The sequence below is a fragment of the Oryza sativa genome, chromosome 4, assembly GCF_034140825.1.
Source record: "Oryza sativa Japonica Group chromosome 4, ASM3414082v1".
Lineage (NCBI taxonomy): Eukaryota > Viridiplantae > Streptophyta > Magnoliopsida > Poales > Poaceae > Oryza > Oryza sativa.
The window spans coordinates 20,815,639-20,825,925 of record NC_089038.1 but is presented as its reverse complement, the minus strand read 5'-3'; the positions used below and the strand labels follow the sequence as shown (position 1 = coordinate 20,825,925).

Below are 10,287 nucleotides of genomic sequence, written 5' to 3'. Positions count from 1 at the left end.
AAACCCCAAATTACAACCTAGAGAATTCTAAGATGCTCCATTTGAAGTGGTTAATCGTATTGTGCATTTCGTGGTAGCGTACTAGCATTTGATTTCAAAATAGGAATCCACCCTCAAACACATTACAGATCTTTGCTCCCTTCGTCATTCACATTTTGGAATCCAAGCGTGTTGTCAAGCTTCGTTGTTAGTGGCTCATGACGGCTCTTCGCCGGAATGCAGCCTCAAATCAAGCAAGAGAGCGGGTTGAGCAGGGCTAGACCTTATTCGTTAGATCTCCAAGTCCATTTGGTGCCTGCCTCTTGTTTTTTTAGTGCGATGGCGTTGTTGTGAGCGATCCTGGCGCCAGTGCTCGATGATCATCAGGAGATTAAAGCAAGGGCATGTTAATGTGATGAAGTGATATTTCTGACTTTCTGTGGTGGTTAATAATTCCCCCCATTCTGACTCCAAGCGAAGACACGTACCCGAACAGAAACTGATCAGACTCGGCTTGGATCAAAGTTCCAGTTTTTAACATACTCCAATTAATTTTAGAAAGTGTGATATCGATGTTGCTGTTGGACCATATTATCTCACTATAGCAAGAATGACGTGATAGGAGTGATAGAAGTAGCCGGTTACCATGCAGTTGGATAGAGTTGGTGGAGCGGCCCTCAAGCCTAATGATAACCCAGTGATAGAATGAGAGATATAGATAACAACATGAGTCATGCAACTGAAGACTAGCCGTTTTGGAGTTTATAGATAGATGATATGAGAACAATCCAATGCAACTTGCTATAAAGTTAGAAGTAGCATCATAATGGTATACGTCCACTCACATTAATTTTTTGCGTAAAAATAAAATGAGAACAACAAGATAATCAACTTAAAATGGTTTTAGAGTAAGGGTTCCAAAATGCTAAATAATCGCTAGGTTATCAACCTTTATCCAAACGAACATGTTTAGAAACCATACCGGCCCATACTGGCTAAGTTCTAAAACACGGTCTGAAATTTAAATTTTGGTATAATTTATTTTTTTTACCCGTTTTGTTGGTAACCACTCGATTATTATAGTTTTCTAGTGTTGATTAATTGTATTTTGAAACCGAGCACTGTTATATGTATTAAAATTTTCTTACAAAACTCTTACTAACAAATTTCTCTACCGTTTGATTTAACTAGATGGAAGTTAAAAAAAAATCTAGATTTACTTATATCTTGCCACATTAGAGTTTGTAAATATTTTGTAAGAAAATTTAGTATGTATAGACTTTTCCTTTGAAACCTACTCTTCTGTATCAACTATCAAAAACCCCAAATTACAACCTAGAGAATTATAATATGCTCCATTTGGAGTGGTTAATTGTATTGGGAATTTCGTGGTAGCGTACTAGCATTTGACTTCAAAATAGGAATCCACCCTCAAACACATTACAGATCTTTGCTCCCTTCGTCAATCACATCTTGGAATCCAAGCGTGTTGTCAAGCTTCGTCGTCGTTAGTGGCTCATGACAGCTCTTCGTCGGAATGCAACCTCAAATCAAGCAAGAGAGTGGGTTGAGCAGGGTGCGCTAGACCTTATTCGTTAGATCTCCAGGTCCATTTGGTGCCTGCCTCTTGTTTTTTTTAGTGCGATGGCGTTGTTGTGAGTGATCCTGGCGCCGGTGCTCGATGATCATCAGGAGATTAAAGCAAGGGCATGTTAATGTGACGAAGTGAGAGGCCTGTTCAGATTGTAAGCAAAATAAACCTTATGAAGTTTTGACAAGATAGAAATATTATTAAAATTTTGATAGGATTTTTTTTATGTATTTACCAAATTTGGCAACAAACTAAATGTAGACAATTTTTTTAGCAACTTAGCTTAAGAAAAAGGTATGGTTAAAAATGGTATTAAAATGAACAGACCCGATACTTCTGACTTTGTGTGGTGCTTAATAATTTCCCCTTTTCTGACTCCAAGCGAAGAAACGTACCCGAACAGAAACTGATCAAACTCAGAGTGGCTTGGATCAAAGTTCCAGTTTTTAACATACACTCCAATTAAACGGATCAAACTCAAACCAAACGTACGATCAGCCTAGAGATAAACCGGTTGTGGGACAATCATTTCGACTGGGTGGACATGGCAGATTGGCAGTATGGCACTAGCTCCGAGGATAACACATTCATCAGATTCAGAGGAAGCAGAATCTAATCCTCTCCTCCAAGCCTCGTTCCCTTGTCCGGTTGTCCCCCGCACTCACTCCACCCCCCACCGCCGCGCGCTACGTCACGCTTCGCTGTCTCGCGCGGTCCACCCTTTTCCCGACGGCGACGTCTCGGTCTCTCAGGGCCCCGGCCGGCCGTCCTCTCCTCCGCCGTTGGATCGGGCTCCGACGGCCCCCGGCCCCCGCACCGGCGCCAGCGCCGCAAGATGACGGCGTTTTGCAGGCCGCATATGCAGGCATGCAGCCGCTGCTGCGCAGCCACACGTGGGGTGTTGTTGTTTTAGCTGCGGCTGCGGCTGGGCGCGACGAGGTTAATTTGCTGGGTGTGCGTCCTTTTTTTGTACTGACGTCTTACCTGACAGCCTCCACGCCCTCCATTCGTTGCGTACCGTAGCGTAGAGACGTAGTACTAGAGTAGCACAGCAGAAAAAAAAAAAACAAAACAGCAACACTCGCTAGTACTACGTAGGAGTAGTATAACGTGCGCTAAAAATGACACAGTGACCTTAGTCGTAGGCGTAAATTAAACAGCACCAGTATAGTTACCTATTACTACCTCCCTACCTCCCTTTTATGTTATAAAACTTTCTAACATTGTCTATATTCATATAGATGTTAATGAATTTAGACACATACATATATCTACATTGATTAATTAACATATATATATATATATATATATATATATATATATATATATATATATATATATATATATATATATATATATATATATATATATATATATATATATATATATGTATATATATGTATGTATACATATATGTGTGTGAATGTGAGCAATACTAAAAAGTTTTATAATATGAAACGGAGGAAGTACCATTCATTACGTAGGCTTAAATTTATTTTCTTCAGTGGAAGAAAGAAAACGTGTATTTTCCTTAGGGAAATGTCAAGAAATGTTGCTCTGCCTGTATATGGTGAGTGTACACTATATGCATTATTTATTCTTTATGATTATTCTTGCACGTGATTTTTGTATGCTCGAACGTACTCAATTCGTTTCATTAAAAAAACTAATCTAGTATGGGATGTGACACATCCTACTATAAATCTAGATATATCATTGTACTAGGATGTATCACATTCAATACTAATTTTGTTTTTTTTTAACAGAGCGAGTATGTATTTCAAATCAAATGTCAGACGTGTGTTATTTTGCAAGGTACTCCTACGTGATTGGCAACAGCGACATACGATTATTCTGTCCAAGCATGATTTGTCAGGTACTAGTATTAATTATACAAGCTAAGCCATGCCTTTGTTGAGTTGCATCATGACAGGTTTGCCAGGTGTGGGATCAGAAAGCTGGATGACAAAAAGGCCTTTCTCGGCTCTCGCATTCGCGTTGTATTCATGGGCCGGTAGATAAGCCGTGAAAGAAATTGCGCTGAAAGATGCAGAGATACGCCTCGCACCATTTCCTAGCTACAAAAATACGTTCTCAGTACACTGTTTGTTGCTTTTTCTTAACACATAATCTTTCTTTAGGATTCGTCTATCTGGTCGTTAGCAGACATCGGATGAATTAGGGGATAAGTTTATGGATTTATATTTTGCTTGTGTTGACAGACTGTATTTAGCATATTTATATATGCGCCAAAAATCCTAGGAGGAACTAGGTATTTTTGTCTGGTCGGAAAGGTACTCGAGCTAAATTAGATATTGGTTTAGGGTTTAATTCTGTTATGTGCTGGAAATGTACACAGGAGGTGTGTCCGTGTGTGTGATAAAGTTATGGTTGCAAGTCACCGTGTCCAAACATAAGATACGGAGTATATAGTGATACACAATTTTATTGTTGTGTTTACGTTGTGTTCTTTGTGCGTGTGGTAAAAGCACTACTCGTTGATGCGTGAGTGTGGTGTGTGTACGCGTCTTTTAATTAAGCTAGAAAAGAGATTAGTGCCTCCTGCGTTTCTAGAGTATATAAGTTAACCCCTACAAAAATCATACGAGGTCCTATAAAATTCGTGTCCTTTTTCAGTAAGCTGGACCGAATCTGCCCAAATAAACATCTGCATACATATACAGGATAACAATGTCGCTGCAGACGTAGCAACTCAAATTGATATCTTGAGCTTGATACGTCCGTGAACGACAATCACCGAACACAGAATCTCAATGATTGCAAGTAGGTAATCGAAGCTAGCTAATGCACCATACACGGTCTGGATTAAATTGTGTAAGCTTTCCCCGCTAATCTCTGTTTATTTTAACCTGTCCCAATCGTGTGGAGTATGTGCTCCATGTGCTACCTAGACTAAAGAACGTTGGTTTTGGATTGATTGGAGGGACCATTTTAATTTTTGAGCCCCAGATTAATGCGGAGACCAGTTGCAAAGCTGCGGCTGAGTGCAACCGACTGTAGAGACATCGGTATCAAATGGTAATAACACAATGTCAGTTGTTCAGTTGGCATCCATACCCCGCTGCCCATTTTATTGCAAAAGGGGTAGCTTTTCACCAAGCTAAGAAATAACGTAAAGTACTCCGCATGAGTGCATCGAATGAAAATACCATTTGGTGTCACCTGTGGCAAATTATGAGTGGTGCATTAGAGTATTATACACGAAAAGTGAAAAGATAATGCAGCTGCGACAGTTTGGCCGAGTGGTCTAAGGCGCCAGATTTAGGCTCTGGTCCGTAAGGGCGTGGGTTCAAATCCCACAGCTGTCAAATTTTTTGTTTTACTTTCTCTTGTTTTTAAAGGTGTTGATTTTTTTATTCTCACTTTATCTCCCATTATTTTATTTTATACTTTCTCTTATTGTTTGTCAACGAGTGTTTTTTTTCGCACTTTTTTTTATCTCCCGTTGTGATCACACATTTACACAATTTTGAGCCTTAATATTGCTACGAAAGGAACCTTTTGTTTTGTATATACTGCCTTGTTGATACACTAGTTACTTATAGGATTAAGATGCACCCCTTGTAATAGTAGTATTGTCTATATCATAAATAAATTATACCGACAGACCTTAAACTTGTAAGTAAGTTTCACCTATATCCACGAATTTGCAAATTACGTATTGAGATCCCTAAACTTGATTTATTCTTATATCATCCTAGTTTAAATCCTCTTCTGACCTAGTCTTGCTCACGTGAGTGACATGCCACTTGGAAGATAACATGGCAAAATTTTTCCCTTTTCCTTCCCCTTTTTCCCCCTTCCCTTCTTCTTTTCTCTTCTTCCCCTCCACCGCTGGATGCACTAGTGGCAACGGCAGACGAGAGAAAGATGGTGCCGACCACCGGAAAAAGAGCCGCCGACGACAGAGTTGGCTCGACGATGGAGCAGAGGTTCAAGGTCAGAGGTGACAACGGTCACCGTGAGCTCCCCACTCTCTCCCTTCTCTCCACCTCGAGCTCCACTTGATGGCGATTAAGAGCTCCTCCTCTGTCATGCTCATGGTGTTGTCCGTGATTGATGGAAGGAAGGGGGAAGAGGGGAGGAAGGAAAATGTGCTGACGAGTGGACCTTTAGCAACTTCTTTTTTTTACTATAATGCCCGTAAGCACCATATCGAATAAATCCCATGTTAACGTGCCACAAAAAGTGTCATGTATAATTCAAAAAAAGGCAATCCAAACCATCAATGATGATAACCTGGTTGGTTTTATATATTAGTTGTGGTAGCCTCCATTTTGAATTTTGTGATTTTGTGGTTGACAGATGCGAACAAGACTTGGCCATAGGGAGGCAAATTAGACTACTATTTGCTTTCTTAGTTTTAGTTAAAAGCCCCTTCCTCCCAATATGCGGCCCGCATGGGAAATCCTCACACTCGGCCCAATAGAACGGCCATTATGGCCAGTGCAGCCCACCCGAGGGTTTATATGCGTGCACGCACTCGGCCATTCACACCTCCTGCCGGTCTCCTCCGAACCCTAGCCTGCTTCTCCTCCTCCTCCCCGCCGCCGCCGCCGCGAGCACAGACGACGCAGCCATGGTAATGCATCCCATTTCTGATCTACGCTTCTCCGGCGTATTGCCTATTCGAAGGTCTCGTTTGCTCACCGGGAATGCGTGCCGCCGCCGCCGCTGTTTGTGCTTGGTGCAGTCCGGGAGGAAGAAGACGCGAGAGCCCAAGGAGGAGAACGTGACGCTCGGCCCCACGGTCCGCGAGGGCGAGTACGTCTTCGGCGTCGCGCACATCTTCGCGTCGTTCAACGACACCTTCATCGTGAGATCCCGAGACCTTTGTTTCTGTTTTTGCGCCTAATTTATGTTAAGGCGTGGTGTGTTGTGCTCGTTGCTATGGCGGTCTCATACTTGGGTTTCGTCCTTGCAGCACGTGACGGATCTGTCCGGCAGGGAGACGCTCGTCCGCATCACCGGTAATTTCCCTACTTGAGAACAATGCTTATTATTGTTAAAGTTTAGTGTATTTTTGGGCCAATCGCATTGTGAAGTTTATTAATCTACTACTATCGAATGAGTGAATTGGAATGGTGCTGTTGTTGCATCTAACAGCGGTAATATAATACATTGTAGTAGTCAATAGAAATGTGTGGCTGTTATGTATCGCGGCTGCTGGGTAAATCGAGGTTAAGTTCTTATGGGCATGTTTCCAAGCAGAGCAGGTTAAGCTAGCAAAATGTTATTTGTTTGACCCTCAGATTGATTTGATCGAATGAAAACATGTTACTTTCGACTGACCTGGTCATTTGGCCAGTTGTGTTTTATTATGGTATATGTTCCATGTTCAACATCTGTGATGTTTGTTATAAACATCCATCATGCATTGTTGTTCAGAGATAGGAGTATATTCTATTGTAAAAAAATGTATTGAAGCAGAGGATAATCATGCATGTTAACTGCATATGAATTGATCTTTCCTTTTGGTTACTGGCCATGCAATTGTCTCATAAGTGTGGCCATTGAGGTCGCCTACGTTTTGTCATTTGTGAGCGTGTAGAAGTCATATCTGCGCAACGTGTTGCATTGCTTCTGTTCAGTTGTTTGCATTGCAAACCCTTGCACAATGAATTGTTGTGTTTGAGGTGAATACACTCTATGTTGGAGTAAGCCTCAGGAAGCCTTATTTATACTAAGTCCTAATTGCCCAATTCAATTTCGCATGGATTGGGGGGGTCAGCATCCCAGCTGACATCGGGTTCACCAAGGATCTTCAGTGCTCTCACAGTTTTCAGCAAAGTTGGCTGCAACCTCCATGTAGACTGTCTAGCCACATCTGTTCTTTAATCTGTTTGGTTGTTGACTTTATTATTTTATTTGTTAGCATGGCCCTTAAGATCGCCTCCCTTTTGTTCTGTGGGAGCGTGTCGAGTCATAGCCATGCAAGATTAACAATGATGGACCTGAGAGTTTTTCTCTGGAACTTCTTCTCTTCCCGCTTGTTCGTCAGGTGTTTCCATTGTGGCATTGGGTTTCCTGTGGTGTTTGGTTAGTATGGAGCCTCTGCTTTCTGCATTGCTCCTGCTGAGTCCTTCATTCTTGCAACTCTTTGCCACTTAAAAATGGAGGTTTCTACATGTTGGAAGGGAACATGTCATATTATTTTACAACTGCTTCTCTTTTTGTTTGAAGATTTTTTGTGTATTAGCTGTGCAATTTTCCATACCTTTTAGTTGCTATGAATTTATAATTATGGAGTTATGAATTTATAATTATGGAGTTATCTGAAGTTTCTCACTGGATGCAGCTCACTGCCCATTTGTTTTAGGGTGTTAATATTTTTTAATCTTCGTTGGGTTTTGGCATGAGAATTCATTGGTCACAAGTTTTTTTTTATCTTAGAACCACTTGTTATATCTTGCTAGGATTCATAATGTAATTAGTTTCTTTCAGTAATTGAGGACGGTGCATCAATATTGAACCAGTTGTATATATAACGTAATCGCGTTTATGTTTATAGATGCCTATAAAATTGTGATTTTATGCATTTTTATGATCCATGGTTGTCTTGCCATTTTGTATGCTCTGAGATCAGTAAGATGTTGATGTTCTATATAATTCATGGTTCATCAGACCATTTGAAATCTTATTCAAACTACGTGCAAATGCTTTGATCCAGTTTTTTTTAAAAGGAATATCTTGTAGATCTCTGCTGTTATAGTTACAAAATTGTATTTTGCAGGTGGCATGAAGGTGAAAGCTGACCGTGATGAGTCATCCCCTTATGCTGCCATGCTTGCATCCCAGGATGTTGCACAGAGATGCAAGGTACAAAAATACCTACTGAAACATTAATTGTCTGCTGTCAGTTGATACTTACTGTTTTGTTGCCCTGTACAGGAGCTTGGAATTACTGCTCTGCACATTAAGCTCCGTGCTACTGGTGGAAACAAGACAAAAACTCCTGGTCCTGGTGCTCAATCTGCGCTTAGAGCTCTTGCACGTTCTGGCATGAAGATTGGACGCATTGGTAATCTTATAGTCCCCATTAATTTCCTTGCACCATTGGCACCTTGGTGGTTATCTAGCATTTGTTATTATTAATTGTGTTTGACTATTTTTGTGGAAATTTATCCTAGAGTTGCTAACGGACTGCGCATTGTAATGCATGGGTTTTTTTGGTTATACTACTGTTTATAATTCAATTTCTTATACTATTGTTTGACATACATAGTATCTAGAATAGAATGGCTGTACATTTAATTTAGCCTTGTAACTAGTATGGTTGATGCTGAACCTGTGCTAGCTTTTTGTTGTTGAAAAGATGGCTTTGTTTACCTTTTATCTACTCGTTATGCTCAGTGCTTAGCTACTCAGTGTTAATCAGCCTCCTAAGTTATTTTTACAATTATTGTCAGGTTGAACTTACAACCATTTCCCTCACGATTTCTGTGAAGAATTAATCTTATTTCTGTTCTTAATTTGTGAAACAGAGGATGTTACTCCAGTCCCAACTGACAGTACCCGCAGAAAGGGTGGCAGAAGAGGAAGGAGGCTGTAATTCCGTGTAGTGCCTGTTATGGGGGGAAAGCAAAGCTATCTATCCTTGTCCTTGCAACTTGTTCTGTACTCTATTATGATCTTAGCATCGGATGTGGATTTATAAATTTTGAGCTATGTTATGTTCTTTAGAAGATGAATGACCTCCCCCTATAAAGCCGATTATCTAAATTTTGGTTGCTGTTATCACAACTAATGTTTATCAGATTGTGTTTTGTGTTGCTGTTGCCGTGATATGACCTGCTGTCCGTGTTCCCGTCGTTAAGTCTATTTTTGTATATCTTGAATCCGTTCTTAGCTCAATTTGGTTCAATCACTAATCACTAAGTTGCTTTGCAGTCACCTTCAGAATATTATCTTCTAATCTGTTTTCGTAGTCGACCTGCATATTTTGATCAGGAGAATCGGCTGAATGGTTTTGTATCGCCTCAATTTGTACGCCATGTTGGCTGAGGCACAGGGTTGAACAGCAGAATCTGAAGAACTGTACTACCTCCATTTTACAATTTAAGTTATTCTAGTATTTCCCACATTTATACTTGATGATGTTAACATCAATATGAATATGGGAAATGCAAGATTCATTAACATCAATATGAATGTGATAAATGCAAGAATGACTTACATTGTGAAACGGAGGAAGTATCTTTTTTGGAAGCTTCTTTTTTTTTTCTTTTTGTTGCTACGCGTCCAATACGGGTGTGTGTTTGGTTGCTTGCATCCTTCTAACCTGGCCCATCTTTCTCATCCAGGATGTGTTTGTCCAGCTCAAGAGGATACACGTGTGGGGCCCATCTCTCATCCAGGATGTGTTTGTCCATCTCAAGAGGATACACATGTGGGTGTTTGGTTGTTCGTATTGGATCAGCCTGGTTAGCAGGAGATTTTGGATGTGTTTGTCCATCTCAAGAGGATACACATGTGGGTGTTTGGTTGTTCGTATTGGATCAGCCTGGTTAGCAGGAGATTTTGTTTGGTTGGTTGCACAGGAGATACAGTATGATAGAGATTTTATTTGGTTGGATGCATGAAGGCTAAGTTTGGTTACCTCCTATTTTTTGGGTGAGATTACCCTAATGCAATTTATGAAATAAATATCTAACCGTTTAATATATAAGAAAATTTGTTCTATTTGTATCTGTTGA

At 40.5% G+C, this 10,287-nt stretch overlaps 1 protein-coding gene and 1 non-coding gene across 2 annotated transcripts; both read left to right on the top strand.

Annotated features, from left to right (window-relative positions):
• The first annotated feature begins 4,819 nt into the window (after positions 1 to 4,819).
• Positions 4,820 to 4,899, top strand: TRNAL-UAG (transfer RNA leucine (anticodon UAG)). Its single transcript has one exon. It is a non-coding gene; the product is annotated as a tRNA-Leu (tRNA).
• Positions 4,900 to 6,062: 1,163 nt separating this feature from the next.
• LOC4335791 (small ribosomal subunit protein uS11y) lies at positions 6,063 to 9,378 on the top strand. Its single transcript, XM_015778098.3, has 6 exons — positions 6,063 to 6,173; positions 6,285 to 6,407; positions 6,516 to 6,561; positions 8,325 to 8,410; positions 8,483 to 8,612; positions 9,076 to 9,378. The coding sequence occupies exons 1-6, from the start codon at positions 6,171 to 6,173 to the stop codon at positions 9,141 to 9,143; spliced, it is 456 nt and encodes a 151-aa protein (XP_015633584.1). The 5' UTR covers positions 6,063 to 6,170; the 3' UTR covers positions 9,144 to 9,378.
• Positions 9,379 to 10,287: the final 909 nt, after the last annotated feature.

Excerpts from the sequence above, each read along its gene's own strand:
- LOC4335791 (XM_015778098.3), top strand. Across the intron at positions 8,411-8,482 it reads ATGTTGCACAGAGATGCAAG|GAGCTTGGAATTACTGCTCT; the intron begins GTACAAAAATAC and ends TGCCCTGTACAG. Across the intron at positions 8,613-9,075 it reads CATGAAGATTGGACGCATTG|AGGATGTTACTCCAGTCCCA; the intron begins GTAATCTTATAG and ends TTTGTGAAACAG.